Below are 26,219 nucleotides of genomic sequence, written 5' to 3' on the forward strand. Positions count from 1 at the left end.
ACATGTAACAATAATAAGGGATGACTGAAGGCCAGACTGGTAATTTTATAAAGGAACATCACATGGTAAAGATGTGCAGGTTGGATGGATTGGTCATGATAAATACAGGGTTATGGGGTTACGGCGATGGCTGGGTTTGGGTGGGATGCTCTTCAGAGGATCAGTGCGGACTCAATGGGTGGAACAGCCTTTTTCTGCACTGTAGGATTCTATGATTCTGTGTTGTCATGTCATGTAACTGTATAAAAGTACAAGTCAGTCTGGTCTGGAATTGATGCCATAGTAAGACACATCCCAAAAATTATATTTATCTCAATTTCTCATCATGTCGTGAATGAATCCCAATCTATTGTAGATTTTATAATTGCAGTTTGGGGCTGGTCTTCACCGAGAGATTGACTCACCCATTGAGTTGGTCACAGGGAGGCAGCCAATGTATTGGACATTAAACCTCTGCATGGATTGTCTCACCGTCTCCAGGAGGTCAACTGGAAAAGAAAGGTAAGCAGCTGGTCACAGAGTCGACAGCTTTGTGTCGTCACACTGTCACAAAGTGTACCCGTCCACTCAGTCTCATCCCACAGCCCCTACACTCGACACTCGGACATCAGCCATTGCTTCTCTTGCTGTGAGTCAGAGATTCGGAACTTGACCGTGATGGTACAGGCTAATGCCCCATTGCAGAGCCCCAGCCTTCCAGAGACACAAGCATCACCTCAGATAGATGTGAACTACACCTCGGTAACATCTCAAAGAAGACCAGGAGAGTTATCCCCAGCATCCTGGCGAATATTTATCCCTCAACCACAATAAACAGATTACTTGATCATTTTCGCATTTCAGCTTGTGACAGTTTGTAATTTACTGCTGCACTTCCAACTCAACAACAGTGACAATACATCAAAAGTTATTTCTTCACTGGCTGGAGAGAATCCCAATTTCTGGGAAAGGCACTACACAAATGTAACTATTCCTTTATTTACTTACCATCCAATCATGTCCAGTATCCCAATTAATTCTCCTGAGGGAATGTTGAATTTAAATATTCTCTAATTCTCTCACCATCTTTATTTCTGTCTCCTCATATTCCTATTGTTCTTCTGCAGCACTTGCTTTCCCCTCTCCACCAGCAGCTGTGTAGGAGCCAGTGTGTCCCATGCTGGATTTGATCACTGTGGGCATTTAGCTGTATCAATAGCCTAGAAATTGGCTCCCAAGTAGAGAATTCCCAGTTTCCATTGCTCTAACATCGTTGGTCATGCTTCCAGCTGCCTGGACGCTAGGTTCTGGAATTCCCTCTGAAACTACAGAATCACGGAGATGTACAGCACGGAAACAGATCTTTTGGTTCAATGTGTCCATGCCCACCAGATATCCCAACCTAATCTAGTCCCATTTGCCAGCACTTGGCCCATCTCCCTCTAAACATTTCCTATTCATATACTCATCCAGATGCCTTTTAAATGTTGTCATTGTACCAGCCTCCCCATCTCCTCATTCCATACACTGTGTGAAAATGTTGTCCCTCAGATCCCTTTTATATCTTCCCCCCTGACCTTAAACCTATGCCCTCTAAATGTTGGACTTCCCTACCCTGGGGAAAAGATGCTGAGTTCTCAAATTTCTGACCACACTCATTCTTTACTCCTTCAAGTCTACTCCTTTCAACAAGTGTTGGACATTGGTTCTAATATCTCCACTTGTGTCTCCCACCCTCTGTCCTATATCTCTTTATCCATGACCCCTTGCCTGGACTCCTGAACGACTGACTACTGTCAGCTCCTGTGAACCTTGTCCCATCCTATCATCACTTCCAATCACATCTTCCCTTAATTTGCATTGTTCTAACGGTGAGAAAAGGGATAGCTGTTTCCAAGAGCCAATATAGGACATGATGGGCTCAATGGCCTCCTGTCTGCTGTATTATTTGGAGGTTCTATCATGTATTCCCATGACAGTTATGCAGTTACAGTGTGAACACAGCCTGAACCTAGTGTCTTATTTAACTTCACTTTAACCCCCATTTCACATTGTCACACCTCATTTACATTCTTCTACATCTAACATTCTTACAACCCAAAGGCTCTTAATGGGGACTTTTACCGATAGAACCACACGGAATGGAAGCAGACAATTTCCGGTCACTAAAGGGTATGAAATACGGGACCACAGACACAAGATTAAACACGGGGGGTTTAGAAAACGGTGAGTGTTAAAGGTTCCCCACAGTGAGAGTTGGTATTTGCCTAGTCTTATACAGGGTGCTATTTTTCACTTGTGATCAAGAGTTAGAACAAAGCAGAGGTTATCAGGAAGAATATTAGGGAGAAGAGGGATCTTGGGGGTCTTCATAGCTTTTGGCTGCCCAATTTGAATCATTACCATTGACGGAAACAGGAGGAGAAAGTGAGGACAGCAGATGCTGGAGATCAGAGCTGAAAATATGTTGCTGGAAAAGCGCAGCAGGTCAGGCAGCATCCAAGGAGCAGGAGATTCGACGTTTCGGGCATGAGCCTGATGAAGAAGGGCTTATGCCCGAAACGTCGATTCTCCTGTTCCATTGATGGAAACACCATCATTTCCTACCAGCAAGCCTAGACATTCTCCAAAGTCATTTTCTTGGAACTCAGGGACCACACCTTTAGTCTTAAGCCTCGTGAACGATCTTTGAAGGGGATAAAAGATTATTGGGTAACACAGCAATGTAGACTCGAGGTTACAGTCAGATCAACCGTGATCTTATTGAACGGTGGAACTGGCTCAAAGGGCTGAGTGGCTCACTTTTGTTCCTTATTCACTTTTATGCAAATCCTGCTTAAAAATTAAGATTATGTAGAGTTATGTATGGATAACTGCACGGAAACAGACCCTGCAGTCCAACAAGTCCATGCCGAACATAATCCCAATCTAAACTAGTCCTACCTGTCTGCTCCCGGCCCATCTCCCTCCAAACCTTTCTTATTTATGTACTTATCCAAACCCCTTTTAAATATTGTAATTGTTCCCACATCCACCACGGCGACAGGAAGTTCATTCCACATGTGAGCCACCCTCTGTGTAAAATATTTGCCCCTCATGTCTTTTTTAAATCTCTTTCCTCTCACCTTAAAAATGTTCCCATCTCGTCTTGAAATTCCCTATCCGAGGGAAAAGGCAAGTATCATTAAATCTGTCTGTACCTCTCATTATTTTATGAACTTCTATCAGGTCGCCTCCCAACCTCCTACACTCCAGTGAGATAACTCCCAGCCTACCCAGCCTTTCTTTATAACTCAAACCTTCCATCCCCGGCAACATCCTGGTACATCTCTCTGAACCCTCACCAGCTTAATAATATCTTTCCTATGACTGAGCGACCAGAACTGGACACAGTATTCCAGAAGAGGCCTCACCAATGTCCTGGACAACCTCGTCAGTCTCTTGGTACCTGATAATACCTGATAGTTAATTCGTAACATTCCCTGAAACAGACCTAGTGAGAAACAATATACGAGGAGATTAGATGTCTCAGGCTGTGAGCTGGCCATGTTACCGTCAGTCCATCCTCAAGTCAAAAGACAGAGAGGTACTTGGCAATTCTGGGCTTTAGGAGCAAAATACTGCAGATGCTGGAATCTGTACTGAAAACAGCAAATGTTGGAGATCACAGTGAGTCAGACAGCATCCATGGAGAGCGGAGAGCTAACGTTTTGACTCTAAACGAAGAGTCATCTAGACTCAAAACATTAGCTTGCTGTCCCTCCATGGATGCTGTCTGACTCACTGTGATCTCCAGTGTTTGTTGTTCTCAGTTCTGGGGTTTGCTTTATTGTTGACAGCTCAGTGATACACGGCCCACTTGTGAAGCTGTCAAAAAGCACAACTGGTCAGGCAACATCCGAGGAGCAGGAGTCGCAACGTTTCGGGCATTAGCTTTCTCCTCCCTTGTGAAGCTGCCTACCTCAATAAGCGAAATGAACATTCAGATTAAAAGGTACCTTGTAGAGGCAGGTCCACGGGGGAGATGCTGTCCTCCATTCCCGGAACGTCCGATGAGCCACTGTTAATTGCTCGCTCTGCCATGATCTGCAATGAGTTGGAGAAGACTTAAGATTCCAGTACAGCATTAGACAACTGAGTTTGTAATCTGGATTGAACAGGTGGGAGTATGGAACTCCAACAGGACGTTGCCAAATTGATGAAGTGAGTGGATAGGTGGCAGATGACGTTCAAAACAAAGAGTGTTAGGTGATACGTTTTGGTTGGAAGAATATTGAAAAACAATGTGAAATCGGCAATACAATTCTAAATGGGTGCAATAGCAGAGGGAGCTGGGTGTGTATGTGCACAGATCAGTTAAACTGGTAAGACGCGGGGTTTGTACTCAGTGGAGTTTCGAAGAATGAGGGGAGGTCTGATTGAAATCTACAGAATACTGAGAGGCCTGGATAGAGTGGACATGGAAAAGATGTTTCCAAAAGTAGGAGAGACAAGGGCACAGTCTCAGAGTGAAGGGACGACCCTTTAGAACTGAGATGAGGAGGAATTTCTTCAGCCACAGGGTGGGGAATCTGTGGAGGCCAAGTCATTGAGGATCTTTAAGAAAGGAATAGGTCGGTTCTTGATCAGTAAGGGGACCAAGGATTACAAGGAGAAGGCAGGACAAGGGCGTTGAGAAACATCAGCTGTGATCAAGTGGTAGAGTAGATCTGATGGACCAAATGGCCTCATTCTACTCCAATATCATACAGCCTTATGACAGGTGGCGAGAGCTATGCCACACCTCTGGAGCAGGTGGGACCACAACCCAGGCTGCCTGTCTCAGAGATAGGGACATTGCCACTGCATCACAACAACCCATTTGGTTTCATGAGGTTACTCACTGATCCAATGCTGCACAAGCATGGATCATGTAAACCTCGCAGGATAAATATTGTCTAATCCACCTGTTCAGAGAGATATAGCCACACCTGGAGAGTAGGTGGGACTTGAACCTGGGCATCCTGGCTCAGAGGCAGGGGCACAACCACTGTGCCATAAGGCATGCACACAATGGGATCTTCACTCACCCCCATAATACAGGGTAGTTAGAAGGGTCCATAAAGCAAGATAAACACAACCCAGTCCAGCTGTAGGTTAGTTGGTGAAGGATTGAAGAGGACTTGCCTGGGAGCACATCTGATGAAGGGCAGTGGCGATGGCTTTGGCAGGAGTGTTGCAGTGAAAAACGTGGCACTTCAACATACACGTATCCTTGTCACTGGCAACATAGGCAAAGTCTCTATTCGACAGGGGGAAAGAGACAGATTCAACAGTCAACACACTGAGCAGAAACATCCCACTGTAACCCCACATTGAGCAGACACATCCCACAGTGACCCCAAACTGAGCAGATACATCCCATAGTATCCCACCCTGAGCAGATACATCCCACAGTGACCCCACCCTGAGCAGATACATCCAGCTATAACCCCACACTGAGCAGATACATCCCACTGTAACCCCACACTGAGCAGATACATCTCACATTATCCCACCCTGAGCAGATACATCCCATAGTATCCCACCCTGAGCAGATACATCCCACAGTGACCCCACCCTGAGCAGATACATCCAGCTATAACCCCACACTGAGCAGATACATCCCACTGTAACCCCACACTGAGCAGATACATCTCACATTATCCCACCCTGAGCAGATACATCCCACAGTGACCCCACACTGAGCAGAAACATCCCACATTAACCCCACCCTGAGCAGATACAAGCCACAGTGACCCCCAAACTGAGCAGATGCAACCCACTATAACCCCACATTAAGCAGATACATCCCACTGTAACCCCACACTAAGCAGATAGATCCCACTGTAACCCCACACTGTGCAAATACATCCCACTGTAACTCCATCCTGAGCAGAAACATCACTCTGTAACCTCACCCTGACCAGATACATCCCACGGTGACCCCATCCTGAGCAGATACATCCCACGGTGACCCCATCCTGAGCAGATACATCCCACAGTATCCCACCCTGAGCAGATACATCCCACAGTGACTCAGACAGCATCGGAGGATCAGGACCCTTCATTAGGACTTGGTAGGGGGGAAAGGGAGCTCAGAAATAAATAGAGGGAGGGGGTGATGCTGGGGTAAAGGTAGGTAGGATGGTGATAGGTGGATGTGGGAAGGGCAGGTATTATCAACTCTGATTTCCAGCATCTGCAGTCCCTACTATCTACACCCTACAGTGACCCCACACTGAGAAGATACATCCCATATCTATGAAAATTATAGTGAATCATCACATTATCACATCACAAAATTCACATTATAGTGAATCATCTTGCTATCTACAGTGTGTCTGCTTCATTATCGTTAGCCTAGACAACAACAACTGGCTTTGATGCTGCATCTTTAATGTGGAAAGGTGCAATGACCAAATTAAATTTGATCCCAAGCCGTGTGGTAAATATTTGAGCAAAAGCTTGGTCTTAATGGACAGCTTACAGGAGGTTGATCGGTGCCGATCTTTGGGTGAATTTCTGTTCTATAAACTGCACATAGTCTGTCTATAATCTGCCAACATACACTGTGTATAACAGACCAATATCCAGATATCACATTAAGCAGCAAAAGGCTTTCAGAGATTTACATAGAACACAGGACAGTACAACACAGTACAGGCCCTTCAGCTGACAAAATTGTGCCGAGCATTTATCTTAATCTAAGATCAACCTAACCGACACATCCCTCAATTTACTGCCGTCCATAAGCTTGTCCAGCAGTCACTTAAACGTCCCTCATGTCTCTGACTCCACTACCACCGGTGGAAGTGTATTCCATGTACCCACCACTCTCTGTGTAAAGAACCTACCTCTGACATCTCCCCTATACCTTCCTCCAATCATCTTAAAATTATGACCCTTTGTGACAGCCATTTCTGCTCTGGGGAAAAGTCTCTGGCTATCTACTCTATCTGTGCCTCTCATTACCTTGTACACCTCGATCAAGTCACCTCTCTTCATTCTTCTCTCCAGTGTGAAAAGCCTGAGCTCACTCAACCTCTCTTCATAAACAAGCCCTCCAATCCAGGCAGCAGCCTGGTAAATCTCCTCTGAACCCTCTCCAAAGCATCTACATCCTTCCATTAATGAGGCAACCAGAACTGGATACAATATTCCAATTGTGGTCTAACCAGGGTTTTTTTTTATAGAACTACAGCATAACCTTGTGGCTCTTAAACTCAATCCCTCTGCTAATCAAAGCTAAAACACCAAACACCTTGTTAACTAGCATTTTATTTTTATTTATTCATTTCTGGGATATGGTGTCACTGGCTGGGCCCAGCATTTATTGCCCATCCCTAGTTGCCCCTTGGGAAGGTGGGGTGAGCTACCTTCTTGAAATGTTGCAGAGTACCTGCTGCAGGTTGACCCTCAATGCCCTGAGGGAGGAAATTCCAGGATTTTGACCCAGCAACAGTGAAGGAACGTTGATATATTTCCAAGTCAGTGGAGTGGAGGAGTACTTGGAGACAGTGGTGTTCCCCTTTACCTACTGCCCTTGTCCTTTATTGCTCATCCCTTCATAGATAGAATCATACAATCCCTACGATGTGAGAGCAGGCCATTCAGCCCATCAAATCTACACCAACCTTCTGAATAGCATCTCGGTTAGACCCAATCCATAACTAATCCACTTAGCCTGCACATAACTGGACACTGCAGGGCAATTTAGCATGGAGAAACCACCTAACCTGCACATCTGTGGACTGTGGGAGGAAACTGGAACACCCTGAGTAATTACACAGTCAGTCAGCTGAGGGTGGAATTGAATCTGGGTCCCTGGTGCTGTGAGGCAGCAGTGCTGACCACTGAGCCACCGTACCATTCTTTAGAGCATCACAGGTTCTGAAGCTATTCAGGGAGAAAGCCTACCATCCCCTTCTGGGGTAACTAAGAATGATCAAAAAATGTGGGGTTTTATTAAGATTTTGACACTTAATGAACAGCAATGTACAAATCCTCAAGGATAAATCAGTGGAGTCAAATAGACCCAGGTTCCTCTCAATTATATCCATGATTTTCCGGAGAACTATTTGACAGGTTTGTTTTCCAGTCTGGGGTAACCAGTAAATGGTAAAAATGATAAGAGACTGGGGTAGAACTGGGGTGTTGTACTGTTCCTCTTGGAAGGCTGAGGACTCGTCAACTCAGAGGGTCATGAGAGGGTCACAGGAAGAGAACAGGAGTTAGAACATTGTTCTGGTCCCATCCTGGTCCACTGCATCTGCATCTCCTTTGAAACATGTGTCTATCTACTGACTTGCCTCAGTCTGTCTGTCCCTCTCACTGCCTCTGTCTGTTCCTCTCACTGCCTCTGTCCCTCTCACTGCCTCTGTCTGTCCCTCTCACTGCCTCTGTCTGTCCCTCTCACTGCCTCTGTCCCTCTCACTGCCTCTGTCTGTCCCTCTCACTGCCTCTGTCCCTCTCACTGCCTCTCTCTGTTCCTCTCACTGCCTCTGTCCCTCTCACTGCCTCTGTCTATTCCTCTCACTGCCTCTGTCTGTCCCCTCATTGATCTATTTCTGCATGTCTGTAAATCCATGTCCCTCAAATAAATCTCCACTCACCTCTTCGCAATGTAGGAGCAATATTCTGAACAGTTACATTTATAATTCTTCGAGTTCTTGTCAAATTTAGTCCAAATTGTTTTTTTTAATTTATGTAATCAAAATTGCTTGAGGGAGATCTTTGGAGATTATTAAGCTCTTGGTTGATGTATAGTGAGCTGATTCAGATGACAGCAACATTATTCCTATGATTTGGAATGAAGGCCATTTAGGTGTAATGTATTTAACCGCTCAGATGGTATGTTCATATAACGAAAGGATCAACATCAACATTTGTGTAAATGATTTTAGCAATGCATTTGACCATGTAGCTCATTACACTGCATTCATCAACCTCCATCAATTAGGAGTGATCCTGCCCGTTAAGTGTGCAGATATTCTTAAGAGGGGACTACAATGTGTTGTATATAAATTGAGTACTTTCTGTTGAATAACACTGTGCATTGGGGTTCCACAGGAATTAGACAAAAATGAGGACTGCAGATGGTGGAGGTCAGAGTCAAGATTAGAGTGGTGCTGGAAAAGCACAGCAGATCAGGCAGCATCCAAGGACCAGGAAAATTGACGTTTCAGACGTCATCAGGAATGAAGGAATTAAATAGGCCCTATGATACTTTTCACCATCCTAAACGATGTCTGCACCAATATCGCTGTGTCAATGTGTTACTGTAACTGTATGAATGACTTGAACTTTCTGCAGCATCATGATCAAACTGAAACATCACCTCACATGACAGGGGCAGTCACGGTGGTTAATGAATAGGTGAATCCCTTCAGTATTAAACGTAAACATTGAATCTGACAGAATTGTGTTTCATGCACAATTAACGGATCACCCTGTCATCGAATTAGACTGTGTTTACATGGCTTAATGAGCATGTCATAGGTTATTAGGAATCTACATTCAAAGAGACCTCATATGTTATCATCAATTACATCAAACACTTAAAAAGAAGTAAAGTAGCTGGGCTTGATTGCCACCGTGTACACGTACACTCCCTCCACCACTGACGCTCAGTCGCAGCAGTGTGTACCATCAATGAGAGGCACTGTAGAAATTCAGCAGTTTCCAAACCCACAACCACTTCCATCTGTAAGGACAAGGGCAGCAGACACATGGGAACACCACCCCCTGCAAGTTCCCCTCCAAGCCCCTCACCCTCCTGATTTGGAAATATATCACTGTTCCTACACTGTTACTGGGTCACAATCCTGGAATTCCCTACCCACGGGAATTGTGGGTCAACCTACAGCACATGACGGGGGGGGGGAGGTGAGGGGGCGACATGAGGGGGTGGCATGGTGGTTCAGTGGTTAGCACTGCTGCCTTATAGTGCCAGGGACCCAGGTTCAATTCCAGCCTTGAGCGACTGTCTTGGGGCACTGAGTTTGCACATTCTCCCCGTGTCTGCGTGGGTTTCCTCCGGGTGCTCTGGTTTCCTCTCACAATCCAAAGATGTGCAGGTTAGGTTAATCGCCCATGCCAAATTGCCCGTAGTGTTCAGGGATGTTTAGGTTAGATACATTAGTCAAGGGTAAATATAGGTTAAGGGGAATGGGTCTGCATGGGTTACTCTTTGGAGGGTGGGTGTGAATTTGTTGGACCGAAAGGCTGTTACCACACTGTAGGGATTCTATAAAATGAATGCAGTGGTTTAAGAAGGCAGCTCACCACCAACGTCTTAAGGGGCGATTAGGATCAGGCAATAAATGCTGGGCCCAGCCAGCAGTGTCCATGTCTCATAATTTTTTTAAAAAATGTTTTACTTTCCCAAGCTGACTGATGCACTATGTTCATTAGTTATATCACTGTGAAAACATAGTGCCAGTTTGGAATGCAAGACTTACTGAAGGTCACAGAAAAAGCTTGAAAGTATTTAGAATCAAGCACTGCCCCTAATCTTAAGTAATGTGTACCAAAGGTACTGACTCAACTAAACAATTCCTCTGACCAAATAGCAGGAAGAGTTTTGCCTGGACTGTGCTAGCGAGCTCATGAATCCCCGACTCCATTACCACTACCTCTCACTACAACCACACACTGACAAATGCATGGTGGAATTGAGGAGAAAAGCCAGCACTCCAGTAATAAGAATATCGAATAGATCACAAGATGGCCCAATCCTCTACTTCCAACATTAAGAGCCATACAGTGCAGAAGAGGCCCAGTAAGTCACCATGAATTGAATAAACTCAAACTGACATCAAATGATCTCTGAAGTTTAGTACTATTAATTTTTATTCTGTAATTACAAAGCCTTTTAATTTACAATTGTAATTATTTATGTACTGAAATATTCATAATTGTGCAATTCCTTCATTGCTTAAACACCTTATTTTTTAGACGGGTGAAGACAACAATGTCATTGTAAGAGTTCCGGGCCAATTATCTAGAGAGGTGGGTTCAATTCCGATCATGGTATCCTGTGGCATTTAAACATCTTTAATTAATAAATCTGGAATTGGAAGCTAGTCTCAGTAATGGTGACCATTAGGACATTGTTGATTGTCACAAAATGCCATCTAGTTCGCTAATGTCCTTCAGGGAAGGAAATCTGCCATCCTTATCCAGTCTGGCCTACATGTGACTCCAGACCCGCAGCATTGTATTGACTCCTAACTGTTGCCCAAAGCCTATCCACCACATTGTCAACAAATTCCAACTTGTCATGAAGTATCAATAAGACATAGGAGCAGAAGGAGGCCATTCAGCCCTTCAAGTATCCTCTGCCATTCAATGAGACTGTGGCTGATCCTACAATGCTCATTTCCACTTTCCTGCTTTTCCTCCATAATCCTTGATTCCCTTATTGATTAAAAAATCTGTCTCTCTCAACTTTGAATATATTTAGCAACCCAACCGCTTCAGCCCTCTGTGGTGAAGGACTTCAATGATTCACAACCACCAATCCTCCTCACCTGTCAAGTCAAGAATTCCTTTTTCTGAAATGATACCCTCTGGTCCTCGGTTCTCCCACAAGAGGAAACAACCTCTCCAGGTCTACCCTGTCAAGTCCCCTAAGAATCCTGTATGGTTCAGTCATGTTGCCTCTCATTGTTCTATATTCTAATAAGTACAGGGCCAACCTACTCAACCTGTCAGCTGAGTGAAACTTCTCTGGACTGCCTCCAATGCTTTTGTGTCTACCCTTGTCATAATGTGCCTTTATGAATATCAGTGGTTTTCTCAACAAGAGTCAGGTCTTCAAGATAAAAATATAAGCAAAAGAACTATATTCTTTTCATCTCATATGCATGTGCTCATGTTCATACATTCCCAGGGTGTCAAAGGCTAGGCCAGCATTGTACTTGAAAAGCTGGAGGTGATTAGCTGCATCTCATGGGGTGCGCTCACAATGCTGCTCAGGGGCAGTGCCAGGATTTTGACCCGTGACAGTGAAGGAACAGTGACACATCAGGATGGTGTGTGGCTTGGAGGGGAACCTGCAGGCGGTGTTGTTGCCATCCATACCCTTCTAGGTAGTTAAAGTCACAGGTTTGCAAAGTTTTGTCTCAGGAGTTTTGAGGAGTAGTTGTTATGCACCAAGTAATGAGTTCACATTTCTGCTATTGAGCCCCTGGGCTGTGAAGGGGCTGCTATGTTCAATATGTTCGATGGGCTCCTAAAAAGCAGACAACTTTGACCTAGATGATGTTGAGTCTCTTGAGAGCTGTTGGAGCTGCACTAACCCATTATACTCAATCTCCCTCTTATAGGAAAGATGTTGTGAAACTAGAAAGGCTTCAGAAAAGATTTACAAGGATATTTCCAGGGTTGGAAGGTTTGAGCTATAGGGAGAGGCTGAACAGGCTGGGGCTGTTTTCCCTGGAGCGTCGGAGGCAGAGAGGTGACTTTATAGAGATTTATAAAATCTTGAGGGACATGGGACAAGTTAAATAGACAAGGTCTTTTCCCTGGGTTGGGGGAGTCCAGAACTAAAGGACATAGGTTTAGGATGAAAGGGAAAAGACATAAAAGGGATCTAAGGTGCAGGTTTTCATGGGCAGAGTGATGTGTGTATGGAATGAGCTGCCAGAGGAAATAGTGGAGGCTGGTACAATTACAACATTTAAAAGGCATCTGGATGAGTATAGGAATAGGAAGAGTTTAGAGGGATATGAGCCAAGTGCTGGCAAATGGGACTAGATTAATTAAGGATATCTGGTTGGCATGGACAAGTTGGACCGAAGGGTCTGTTTCCGTGCTGTACAGCTGTAAGAATCTGTTATAGGTGGGAGAGGAAATGATGGTGGGTAGATGTAGGTACTAAGTTGACATTGGGCATGAAGGTCACAGGAGATATGTAGAGGGCATTTAGCTGTATGGGTTGGCATGGACAGTGTATGGAGGCGAGCGAAGCGAACAGGGGCAGAACTGAAGGACTGGTTTATTTTTTCCCACTTTTGGTGAAGTTAAGAATCTTTCTAGATCTGGTCCTGTGGTGACCTTTGGATGGGGAAGCTCCCCTGGCGATAATTAAGGCCTACTTTGTTTGGGATTGTGAAATGCATGCCTGTGCCTGTCTGAAATGAAACTGTGCATATCCCATTGGGACTGGCAGAGTTATTGAGAAACTGTTTCAAAATGTTGTGGGTATTTCAGAGTGCCTGTTCATGTTAAATAATTGCAGAATTTGTACCAGATTGACTGACTTCCCAAACTATCGTTCTCACCACGAGAAGCCTACTGAAGAACCATCTCATTGACTATAAACATTTATTAGCTCAACATTTACTGACATAAGGTACTATGCAATTGTGTGAAAGGGGTATTTGGATAAAGAATTAATTATGATAATAATGTGGCAGTTTTGATTGGACAGAAGTTTTGATTGTTTCTGAAAAAAGTCAATAAAACCCGAAAGAACAGTGGATGCTGTAAATCAGAAACAAAAACAGAAATTGCTGGAAAAGCTCAGCAGGTCTGGCAGCATCTGAAAAGAGAGAAAGCAGAGCTAATGTTTCTAGTCCAGTGTCCCTTCCTCAGAACCTGGACCTGAAATGTTGACTCTGATTTCTCTGCAGAGATGCTATCAGACCTGCTGAGCTTTTCCAGCAACTTTGGTTTCTTTGCTTGTCAAAGCTGGTCATCTTGTATTCATCAGGACAATTTGTAAGAATACCAGTAAATGAGAATAAACAACACTTCTACAAGAGCAGAGTTTTGTTTTGTTGGCAAATGAACTCTGATTAGTAGAAGCATTGCTGAGGAGAATGATGATTGACAGTTAGCTGCCAGGTTTTGTTTAGATTTCGAACCAGGTAAGTTGACTCTGATTGGTCAGTACATTGCCCTGAGAAATAAGCCAGTGAATCACCATGAGTATTTTTTTTTTTGTTTTTGAAAAGGCACAATGCATGTACACAGCTCGAAATAATAGGGCCCTATGTATTTATATATGTAGCTTCCAGTTTGTACAAGTGAGCCAAGCTGCAAACCCGACTGACATCTTAAATTTGGTGTCAGCATAATTCTTTATACGCTTGGAATTATCCAGTAAACATTGTCCAGTGCATAATCACATAGAATCACATATGGTACCATGGTTAACTCAGTGGTTAGCACTGCTACTTCACAGCGCCAGGGACCTGGGTTCAATTCCAGGCTTGGGCAACTGTCCATGTCAAGTCTGCAAGTTCTCCCCGTGCCCATGTGGGTTTCCTCCCACAGTCCAAAGATGTGCAGGTTAGAGTAGATTGGTCATGCTATAGTGACCAGGGGTCTGCAGGCTAGGCAGACTATCCATGGGAAGAAAATGCAGGAATGGGGGGCAGGGGGGTTGGATCTCAGTGGGTTGCTCTTTGGAGGGCTGGTGTTGCCTGCTTCCACACTATTGAGATTCTATGACTATGTAATGTTGGACACTGTGTTACAATTTTTTGGGCACAGCCTGGTTGGGTACAATCAGTACCTTGCTTATAGCAAACAGTTGAAGGGATAAGCCTTGCGGTATGACTCACCATCCTTTGGCATGTAGATACCTGGCATCAGCTCAGCACTGAAATTCATATACCACATCACTCATTTGTGTAATGGGCAGAACATTTCTTCAGCTTGACAGCAACATTTTGCCGTGGGGATAGGAAACTGAGCTGGGAAACAAGAATGCGGGAAACACAGATGGGAACAAAAGAAAGAAAGTAAAAGTGGAAGGCAGAAGAAATGAGGGCCAGAGGCAAATAAGGATGGAGTACAACCAAAAAAGATAGAGCTGGTCCTATATCTGAATGTATGGAGCCTTCGCAATAAGATAGACAAACAGCACAAACAGATAATGATTGCCATTGCCACAGTCATGGCTGCAAGGGGATCAAAGTGGGAACTAAACATCCAAGGGTATTTAATCATGAGAAAGGACAAGCAAAACAAAGGAATAGTGTTGTATTGTAGTGAAATGACACTGGCTGATGTCACATGGAATATTCTGGGTGAAATCAAGAGGCAACAGGGAGCAGAAAGCATTAGTGGGAGTTCCACATCGCCATACAGCAGTGATGAGCTACACGATGGCATTAAACAGGAATCTAAAGATGAATGCAATAAGGGTAGTACAATAATCGCTGATGATTTCAATTTACATGTAGACTGGGTAAATAGATTTGTAAGATTCCACCAGAAATGTATCCTTGACAGAATGGCTTCTGAATCCCTACCCCTTGCATATTTCCAATAGGTCAAAGAAATGTGTCCAAGGTTGAAGTTCAGCATTAATCTACACTTGGAGAGGCAGAGATTAATTAAGAACATGACTTTGTTAGGGGGAATTATGTCTGACCAACTTGACTGAATCTTTTGAAAGAGGCAACTAAGGAAGCAGTTGAGGGCAATGCATTGAACGCAGTCTACCTAGGCTTCAGCATGACTTTGGATAAGGTCCTGCACTGGAAGGTAAGGCCCCAAGGGATCCAAGAAAAATTGGTTAATTAGATTCAGAGTTAACTGAGTGGCAGGAGACAAAAAATCTGTAGATGCTGGAATTCAAGGTGGACAGGCAGGAGGCTGGAAGAACAGCAAGTCAGGCAGCATCAGGAGGTGGAGAAGCCAATGTTTCGGGTGTAACCCTTCTTCAGAGGGTGATAGTTGAGAGTGTTTTTGTAACTGGGCCTGTGTCCAATGGGGTTCTGCGGGGGTCAGTGTTGGGGCCTTTGCTGTCTGTCAGGCATGTAGTAACAAATTAGACTTGAATGCATCAGTGCATAACGGTGAGGAGGATAGCTTTAGATTCCAGGAGGGCATAGATGAGCTGGTCAGGTGCTCTGGTCAGTTACAAATGGAAATCAATCCCACATCAATGTGAAGTGATGCACTTGGCAAGGGATGGATAATGAACAGAAGACCCTGGGAAGCACTGAAGATCATGTACTCTGATATTTCAAGGTATCAAGACAGTTAGATATAATGATTAAGAAGGCATGTGGGACTCTTGCCTTCATTAGCCAAGGCATAGGATTTAAGAGCAGGAGGTTCTGCTGGAAATGTATAAAATGCTGCTTCAGCCACAGCTAGAGCATTGTATGTAACCTTCATGGTCCCTTCGTCTTTCTTGTCACATTCTGCCACTGTGAGGACTGACCTTCATACACTGTCCCTCATTGATATCAAAGAGGCCATCTCACAGAACTTTGATCTCACTGTCTTGTTGTGCTCTCTCAATGTAGTGAAGTGAAGAGACAGCAGAGGGCTCCCCCATGATCTTAGACACAAAGGTCCACATTGTATTGTGAGAGGAACAGCATCACACAGTCAGGTTTACCGTTGTTATATAGGAACATCGAAATAGAATACAGGAAGTGGAGTACACCATTCAGCCCTTTGAGTTGGCTACTCCATTTAATACGACCATGGCACTCATTCAATTCAATATCCCGTTCTCCCTTTTCCGCCATTAATCACAAATCCTCACCAAATTCACGGCATATCAAGATACCGTGTGGGTTGCTCATTTTCAGAGATCAAGAGTCGCTTCACACAAACGACATTCCCTCATTAGGCTGCACATTACGTGGGGTGGTATGGTGGCTCAGTGGTTAGCACTGCTGCCTCACAGCACGAGGGACCTGGGTTCGATTACAGCCTCAGGCGACTGTCTGTGGGGAGACTGCACATTCTCCCTGTGTCTGTGTGGACTTCCTCCCACAATCCAATGTTGTACAGGTTAGGTGGACTTTCCATGAGAAATGACTTTAGTGTCCAGTGACATGTAGGCTAGGTGGATTCCCTGTAGAAAATGCAGGGGTTGGTTAGGATGCTGTTCAGAGGGAGGGTGTGGACCTGATGGGCTGAATAGCCTGCTTCTACACTGTAAGGGTTCTGTATTTTAAAAAAACTGGATATGCCCTCTATGGTTCAGTGATCAGTGCCCTACTTTTTCAAGGGCAAACAATGAATGCGGGCCTTCCCCCCTGAGCCATGAGGTTGTGGATTCAAACAGGAGAGTTCCTGCCTGCCTGACCTGCTGTGTTTTTCCAGCCTCACACCTATTGAGGCGGAGGTGGGTACTGCAGATGCTGGAGATCAAAGTCAAGAATAGAGTGGTGCTGGAAAAGCACAGCAGGTCAGGCAGCTTCTGAGGAACAGGAAAATCGACGTTTGGGGCAAAAGCCCTTTATCAGGAATGATGAAGCCCTTCATTTTGGTGAGTAGCTTTTCTCTCTCTCTCTCTTAACTCAGCCTTCCTTCCTTCCTTTTGCTATTCTGTACCTGAAAGCCCTTCATCAGGAATAATGAAGCCCTTCTTGATGAAGGGCTTTTACCTGAAATATCGATTTTCCTGCTTCTCGGATGCTGCCTGACCTGCTGTGCTTTTCCAGCACCACTCTAATCTTGACTCATATCTATTGATTCCGCTCCAGGACTTGACCTGGTTGATGCTGCAGCGAATCACTGAGGGCACGCTGGACTTGGAGATGACTGAGGGGGATGTGAAGAAACTCCCACTGTGCTATTTGAAGCAGAATTATCCCGAGTGCCCTGGCCAGCTGTTCTCCTTCAAACCAACATCACACAAAAAGAAAACAAACTGACTCATCATTATCACTTTGCTGCCTGTGGAATTTTCCTTTGTGCAACTTGGTTTCGGTGGTCCCTAAATTACTGCAGATGCCAAGTTCCAAATTGGGTATAAAATGTTCTGAGATGCTGCTGATTATGGAAAACACTATTGAAATGTGAGTTTATTTATTGTACTTTATGCAGAAAACTGCTAATCAAGAGTGCAATGTTAAGCAAGTGCAATACAAATTATTCTCCCACACGGAAAGTTAATCTCATTTCCTGGAGATTTTGGATATAATCAAATTATTATTGTCTTCTTACTCACGTTGACGAGTAGTAGCCTTTCTCTCTCTCTCTCTCTCTTAACTCAGCCTTCCTTCCTTCCTTCCTTTTGCTGATCTGTACCTGAAAGCCCAGTCATTTGCCTTAATGCCTTTTCTATCTTTCTCTTTTCCTTCTCAATTCTATTAGCTCAGGGTTCCCTCATTCACTGAGCTCACAGATGCCCTGGTACAGTTCAGTCATCAATGGAAACTTCAAGTGCCGCTAGGTGTGACAATCTATTATCTAACATTTTAATCTAAACAGATGGGCATGCTGGAAGATACTTAAAGGATATAGAAATTAGAGACTCTACCTGTCTCTGTCTCCATGGCAGCCGGAAGAAAATCAATCAATTAATCAATAAAATCATTTGAACATCTGAATTAATATTTTATATGTGTATCACCAAACAACAACTTTTATTTATATAGCATACTTAACCTAATAAAACATCCCAAGGTGATTCACATGAGCATTATGAAACAGAATTTGATGATGAGCAACATTGGGGATATAAGAACATAAAAGATAGGAGTAGAGGTAGACCACTCAGCCCATCAAGTATGCTATGCCATTCAATGCTATCATGGCTTCAACTTCACCTTTCTGCCTTTTCCGCAGAACCTTTGATTCCCTTCCTGATTAATAATGTCTATCTCAGCTTTGAATAAACTGGGGCAGATCACCAATAGTTGGTCAATGAAGTAGATTTTGAAGAGTTTCTAAAAAAAAGACTAAAAAAAACCTTCATATTTACTCAGATGGATAGTTGATGCCTGAATACAAAATCTATAAAATTATGAGGGGAATGTATAGGTTAAATAGACAAAGTTTTTTCCCTGGGGTGGAGGAGTCCAGAACTAGAGGGTGTAGGTTTAGGGTGAGCGGGGCAACATATAAAAGAGATCTAAGGAGCAACTTTTTCACACAGAGGGTGGTGTGTGTATGGAATGAGCTGCCAGAGGATGTGGTGGAGGCTGGTACAATTGCAACATGTAAGAGGCATTTGGATGGGTATATGAATAGGAAGGGTTTAGAGGGATATGGGCCGGGTGCTGGCAGGTGGGACTAGATTGGGTTGTGATATCAGGTTGGCATGGATGAGTTGGACTGAAGAGTCTATTTCCATGCTGTACATCTCTATGAATCTACGACTCTAAATCCCAAAAATCAATTTGTTGACCAGTATTGACACAAAGGGCCAAACAGCCTCCTCATGTTCTAAGTCTGAGTTTTATAACTTTGACGAAAGACGCTGAAGACTTGACCCTGACAGCACTGTAGTTCCAGGGAGTTATTTTCTGCTTATTGCTCATGCTATCCTCACAGCTAACTTTGTGGTGCTGGCTTCCTGGATCCCTGATCCCTGCTGATCACCCAAATCCCAAACTCCTGCTCATGTCCAGCCCCAACTTAATGTACAGCCAACAATTCAAACTTGGGCAAATTTCAAAATTTGCTGACGACATTAAACTTGAAAAGCGTAGTACCCAGTGGGGAAGGCAATAAGAAGCATCAGGATGATAAAGACACACAGAGGGATAGACAACACATGGCAGGTTGAATTCAGAAAAGTACCATATAATAAAAATTAATTGGAAGAATGCGAGACACAATATACATTAAACCAGAAGATTATTCAGAACTCTGAAAATGGAATTAGATGATTAGGAATAAAAAGGGGACAGAAATAATTGGGAGTGGTTTACAGTTTCCCAGACAATTGTTGTTGGTCAAAGCATTAGCGAGAAATAAATGGGGATTTTAGCAAAGAAAATGTAACAGTCAAGAACTTTAAACCCTATGAGAGCCGGACAAATGAAACTGGCAAGACTGATCTGGAAGATGGGCTGCAGAGCAGTTCGGTTCCAGCAGTTCTGGAACCAACATTGTGGAAACTAACTAAGCATTAATTACTAGGACTCACGGGTTCAAAGTGAGGGCGGAAAAGTTGAGGGGAGACATACGCGGAAAGTTCTTCATGCAGAGGGTGGCAGGGGCACGTTGCCAGTGGAGATGGTAGGGGCAGGAATGATAGCATCATTGAAGACATAGACAGATAAATGGATGGGGAGGGAGCAGAGGGATACAGATCCTTAGGGAATAGGTGGCAGGTATAGATAGAGGATCTGGATCGGCACAGACTTGGAGGGCCGAAGGGCCTGTTCCTGTGCTGTAATTTTCTTTGTTCTTTATTCTTAAGCTATTTCGGACCTGATATTATCTAGGAGGTCGGGTTAATTAGTCCAACTTATGATAAAAGATTCACCAGGGGAAAAAAAACTATTCATAAGGCACTGAATTCCTCATTAAGTCTGAAAGCAGCGTGCTCCAGTCCCAAATAAGCTTAAACAAAGTCAATTACAGAATAAAAAGATTCTGAAGCAGATCCTTGCACTGAAATGTTATCTCTGTTTCCCTCTCCATGGATGCTGCCAGATCTGTGAGTTTCTCCAGCTCTTTCTGTAAACGCTTCAAATCTCCAGCATTGGGAATAGTTTGTTTTTAACTACAGTATAAAGGGAGCACTGGCTGAGGTTTGTTGAGTAAACAGACTAAAAGGGATGACAGTAAATAAAGTGGGACAATTTAAAATTAAAGGAACAATTCAAATGTACAGCAAAATTACATTCCAAACCGCATTAAGGAAGATCTGTTTATTGCTGAGTAGGGAGGGTGATAGGATTAGAATGATTTAAAAAAAAGCTTGATAGATAGATAGACACACAGATAAATAGAGAGATAGAGGGATAAAGGAATAGAGGGAGAGATGGAGACATAGACAGACAGATAGATAGATAGATAGATAGACAGACAGACAGACAGTTAGATAGAGAGATAGACAGATAGATAGATATATAGATAGATAGATAGATAGACAGATAGATAGATAGATAGATAGATAGATAGATAGATAGATAGATAGATAGATAGAGAGATAGACAGATAGATAGACAGATAGACAGATAGACAGATAGACAGATAGATAGATAGATAGATAGATAGATAGATAGATAGATAGATAGACAGACAGACAGACAGATAGACAGATAGATAGATAGATAGATAGATAGATAGACAGACAGACAGACAGATTCTCCAATATAGAGAAGACCACATCGGGAGCACCTGATGCAGTAAACTAGGTTGGAGGAGAGGCAGGTGAATCTCTGATATGTTGTGTCTATCTTCATAGCAGAAGATGGCTTGAGGGTAGGAGGCAGAGGATAATAGTGGAAGGATGCTCACCAGACTGGAGGCCTGTGACTAGTGGGGTGCCTCATGGGTTGGTGCTGGGCCCATTGCTGTTTGTTATCTATGTCATTGATTTGGATGACAATATACAAGGCCAGATTAATAAGTTTGCAGCTGACACTAAAATAGGACAGTGTTGTGGACAGTGTTATCAGAAAGGTTATCAGAAATTGCAGCAGGATCTTGACCAGCTGGGGAAGTGGGCTGAGAAATGGCAAATGGAGTTTAATATAGGTAAGTGTGAGGTCTTGCATTTTGGAAAGTCAAATCAAGACAGGGGTTTCATGGTGAATAGTACAGTCTTAAGGAGTGTAGTGGAACAGAGGGATCTTGGAGTTCAGACGCAAGGTTCTGTGAAAGTGGAGTCACAGGTAGACAGGGCAGTGAAGGAGGCTTTTAGCACACTGGCCTTCATCGGTCAGGGCACTGAGTATAGAAATTGGGAAGTTATGTTGCAGTTATACAGGACATTGGTGAGGCTGCACTTGGAGTATTGTGTTCAGCTTTGGTCCCCTTTGTTATAGGAAGGATGTTACTAAACTGGAAAGAGTACAGAAGAAATTAACCAGTATGTTGCCAGGACTCAAGGGTCTGAGTTTTAGGGAGCGGTTGGACAAACTAGGAATTTTTTCTTGAGAGCGTAGAAGAATCTTATAGAAGTGTATAAGATCATGAGAAGCATGGATAGGGTGAATGCACTCAGTCTTTTCCCCAGTGTTGGAGAATCGAGGACTAGAGGACATCAGTTTAAGGTGAGAGGGGAAAGAATAAAAGGGAACCTGAGAGGCAACTTTTTTACACAGAGGGTGGTACGCATATGCAATGAGCTGCCAGCAGAAGTGGTTGAGGAGGTTACATTAACAACATTTAAAAGGCATTTGGACAAATACATGGATAGGAAAGGATTAGAAGGATATGGGCCAAGTGCAGGGAAATGGGGTTAGCGTGGATGGACATTTTGGTCGGCATGGACCAGTTTGGGCCAAAGGGCCTGTCCCCATGCTGTAGGATTCTGTGAGTCTATAAGGTACAAATTGCATACCACAAATAGAGAGTAACCAAGGAGCTTAACACAATTAATATGATCAGATTAAATTGTTTAGAGAAACTCAAAGAATGAAAATTCAACATGTCCCCAGGATCTGGTGGCCTACATCCTCCAGTTCTGAATAGGGCAGGTACAGACACAATGGATGCATTAGATACAAACTTGAAAACATTTTCAAGATTCTGGAGGTGGTCCCAGCAGATAGGAAACTAATAAATGGTACATCTCTACTCAGGAAGAGTGAGAAAACAGGCCAGTTATACTGCCATCAGTTGCCAGGAAAATCTATGATTAAGGAAATCTTAACAATGCACTTTAAACAAAAGCAGAACCAGATAAAGTTGTGGTTCTCTGAAAGGAAACTCATGTTTGATCAATCTGTTAGAGTTTCTCTTGAGAATATAACTACTAAGATTGATAAAGGAAACCTGGTAGATGCAGTATATTTGGATTTCCAAAATGCATTCATTAGAATACCATGCTTCAGGTTAATAGGGCGAGGAAGGGTTGTAGCTATATTCCTTTGGATAGGAACAGTACTGATAGCTGGGCACTCTCAAATCGCCAGGCTGTAACTAATAGAGCTTTCTTTCATTCTTGTATCACCAATATTTGCTGCCCATCCCTAACTACCCTCACACTGAGTAGATTTCTTGCCCATTTCAAAGGTCAGTTGAGAGTCAATCATAGTTATGTGGGTCTGGAGCCAAATGCAGGCCGTCCTGGTTAAGGATGGCACATTTCCTTCCTTGTTGAAAATGTGTTGCTGGTTAAAGCGCAGCAGGTTAGGCAGCATCCAAGGAACAGGAAATTCGACGTTTCGGGCATAAGCCCTTCATCAGGAATGAGGAGAGGGTGCCAGGCAGGTTAAGATAAAAGGTAGGGAGGAGGGACTTGGGGGAGGGGCGATGGAGATGTGATAGCTGGAAGGAGGTCAAGGTGAGGGTGATAGGCCGGAGTGGGGTGGGGGCTGAGAGGTCAGGAAGAAAATTGCAGGTTAGGAGGGCGGTGCTGAGTTCAAGGGAATCGACTGAGACAAGGTAGGGGGAGGGGAAATGAGGAAACTGGAGAAATCTGAGTTCATCCCTTGTGGTTGGAGGGTTCCCAGGCGGAAGATGAGGCGTTCTTCCTCCAACCGTCGTGTTGTTACGTTTTGCCGGTGGAGTCCAAGGAATTTCCTATTCCTTGGCTTATGCCCGAAACGTCGAATTTCCTTTTCCTTGGATGCTGCCTGACCTGCTGTGCTTTAACCAGCAACACATTTTCAACTGTGATCTCCAGCATCTGCAGACCTCATTTTTTTACATTTCCTTCCTTAACAGGGATTAGTGAACCTGGTGGGTTTTTAAATAACAATCAATGATAATTTCAGGGTCACTACTGAGACTAGCTCCACACTGACTTTTAATTACACCAACTGCAATGGTAGGTTTTGAACTCATATCCCCAAGGTATTATCCTCAGATCACTAGTCCGGTGATATGACCATACCACCACCATCTCTCAGTATGTGCCATGTGGATCAATGCTGGATCTCAGTGTTTATTAATGACTTCGATGAAAAGACACAGGATAATGCATCTAACTTTGCTGATGACACAAAGTACAGCACAGCACAGGAATGAACCCTTCGATCCATGATTCTGTGCTGAATTTGCCAAATTAAAGTAATCCCTTCTGCCTGCCCAGGTCCATATCCTTTGCATACTGTTCAATTATGTTCATTTGTCCCAGATCACTGGTTTTAAAGAAAATTCCAGTAAGTTCCATTTCCCTGCTTTTTGCCTACAGCTATGCAATTTTTTTTCTTCATTTATTTATCCAACATCTTTCAAAGACTACTATTGAACCTCTATTCACCATTCCTGCACTCCAAACAACACTCCCAAGGACCTTACCATTAATTGTATAAATCCTGCTAAGATTTGCTTTCCCAAAATGCAGCACCTCACATTTATCTAAATTAAACTTCATCTGCCACTTCTCAGCCCATTGGCCCATCTGATCAAGATCCTGTTGTAATCTGAGGTAGCCTTCTTCACTGTCCAATACACCTCCAATTTTGGTGTCATCTGCAAACTTACTAACTATACCTCTTGCTGGCAGGTGGGACTAGATTGGGTTGGGATATCTGGTCAGCATGGGCGAGTTAGACCGAATGGTCTGTTTCCGTGCTGTACATCTCTATGACTCTACGGCTCTTCATATCACGTCTGGCTATTTTGCCTAAGTCTTTATCTCTGTGCCCTGTGGATATCTGCACTGCAAAAGCTATTCTTTATTTACCCTCTAACTTTCAGTGGAATGCTGACGGGGCTAAAAGAGTGAAAGATTGGGGACAGATTACACAGACCAGGGCTGTACTGTGAACATAGAGCCATACAACTTAGGAGCAGGGCCCTCACTCCCCTCCAGCCTGTTTCACCATTCAATAAATCATGACCGACCTGATTCCTCCATATCCCTACCTACCACGGATAGCCTTGCTTAACAAGTATCCAGCCCCTCTGCCTCATAAATATTCAAAGTCTCTACTTCCACTGCCTTTTGGGGCAGAGTGAGAGACGCATGGCCCTCTGGGAGATATCAGGTCATCCTCAACTCTACTTTCAATGGGTCACCCCTTTATCCTTAAACAGTGACCCCACCCCCCCCAATTGTAGATTCTCCCACAAGAGTAAATATCCTCTCCATACCCACCTGCTCAAGTTCCCTCCGGATTTTATACGTTTCAATCAAATCGCATCCAATTCTACTGAACTCCAGCAGAATCCAAGTTGGAATCCCTCAAGGAGCAAAGCTTCAGGTATCATCCAAATTACAGGCTGGATACGGCAAATCCCGGATGGGGTGGGGGGTGGATGCGGGGGGGGGGGGGGGGGGGGGGGGGTAGCGGGTGGCAGGGGTATGGCATGTGAAAGCGTTCTCTTGAAATTACAACACAGCTCTCCAGGAGCGATGCCAAGAGGAAATCTCTCTCTCAAAAATGTCCTTATGTTGGATGTCAGTTGAAAGTTTAATAAATTGCAGCTACTTCCACATATTAAAGGTTATGGAAGCAAGGTGACTTAATCAGCTAATGGTTTCTTTTATATTGAGTTTGCCATGAGCAGCCAATTTTTTTTCCCCAGTCTGTGCTGCCTTTAAATAATATTGCACAACTGAACACCTATCAAATTGGTAGTCTTCTGGGACAGTGGGTTGCGTCCCTGCCTCTGAGCCAGAAACTCAGGGTTCAAGTCTTGTCCCAGGACCTTATGGCTAATGGAGGTGGTTAGTCAAACTCATTAATTACCAAACTGCAAGCCCTTCCAAAACATGTTAAAGGCTGGGTAAGAGCAGGAGAGTTTCCTGTTTAACCATGTGATGGAAAGAAGGTTGGTGTCTCCACCATCATCATCCATTTGATGATCTATCTGAATGGTGGCAGAACAGGCTTGAGGGCTGAATGGCCTTCTCTGTTTAGGAATCAGGCCCACGGATAGCCACAGGGTGATGGATATTATTGAACTCATCAACATTAGATCACTACCTTCCCTCTAACTCACACAGTGGGCTCCAAGATCCAGTGAGTATGGTGTGTTACAGTTAATTCAGGGGGTGGGAGTTGTTAGGCACTATGTATGCTTCCATAGAGTCCTTACGTTGTGGAAAATGGCCCTTCAGCCCAACAAGGCCACACTGTCCCTCCGAAGAGTAACCCACTCAGACCTATTCCCCTACCCTATTATCCTATATTTACCCCAAACCAATGCACCTAACCTACCTAACACTACGGACAATTTAGTATGGCCAATTCACCTAACCTGCACATCTTTGGACTGTGGGAGGAAACCGGAGCATCTGGAGGAAACCCACGCAGACACGGGGAGATTGTGCAAACTCCACACAGACAGTCACCTGAGCTAGGAATTGAACCCGAGTCCCTGGCGCTGTGAGGCAGCAGTGCTAACCACTGAGCCATCGTGTTGTGTGTTGGAGCGAT

At 44.0% G+C, this 26,219-nt stretch overlaps 1 protein-coding gene across 1 annotated transcript in view; it reads right to left on the reverse strand.

Moving 5' to 3' along the window:
- Positions 1–26,219, reverse strand: part of apbb3 (amyloid beta (A4) precursor protein-binding, family B, member 3) — a 77,253-nt gene that overhangs the window by 5,935 nt on the left and 45,099 nt on the right. The window contains exons 6-9 of the mRNA XM_060836634.1: positions 18,245–18,250; positions 5,146–5,260; positions 3,978–4,065; positions 405–488 (exon numbers count right to left, since the gene is read on the reverse strand). Of these exons, the coding sequence (XP_060692617.1) occupies positions 405–488; positions 3,978–4,065; positions 5,146–5,260; positions 18,245–18,250 (293 nt within the window). The remainder of the gene's footprint in view (positions 1–404; positions 489–3,977; positions 4,066–5,145; positions 5,261–18,244; positions 18,251–26,219) is intronic.

The sequence above is a fragment of the Hemiscyllium ocellatum genome, chromosome 16 (genome assembly GCF_020745735.1).
Source record: "Hemiscyllium ocellatum isolate sHemOce1 chromosome 16, sHemOce1.pat.X.cur, whole genome shotgun sequence".
In the NCBI taxonomy this organism is placed as follows: domain Eukaryota; kingdom Metazoa; phylum Chordata; class Chondrichthyes; order Orectolobiformes; family Hemiscylliidae; genus Hemiscyllium; species Hemiscyllium ocellatum.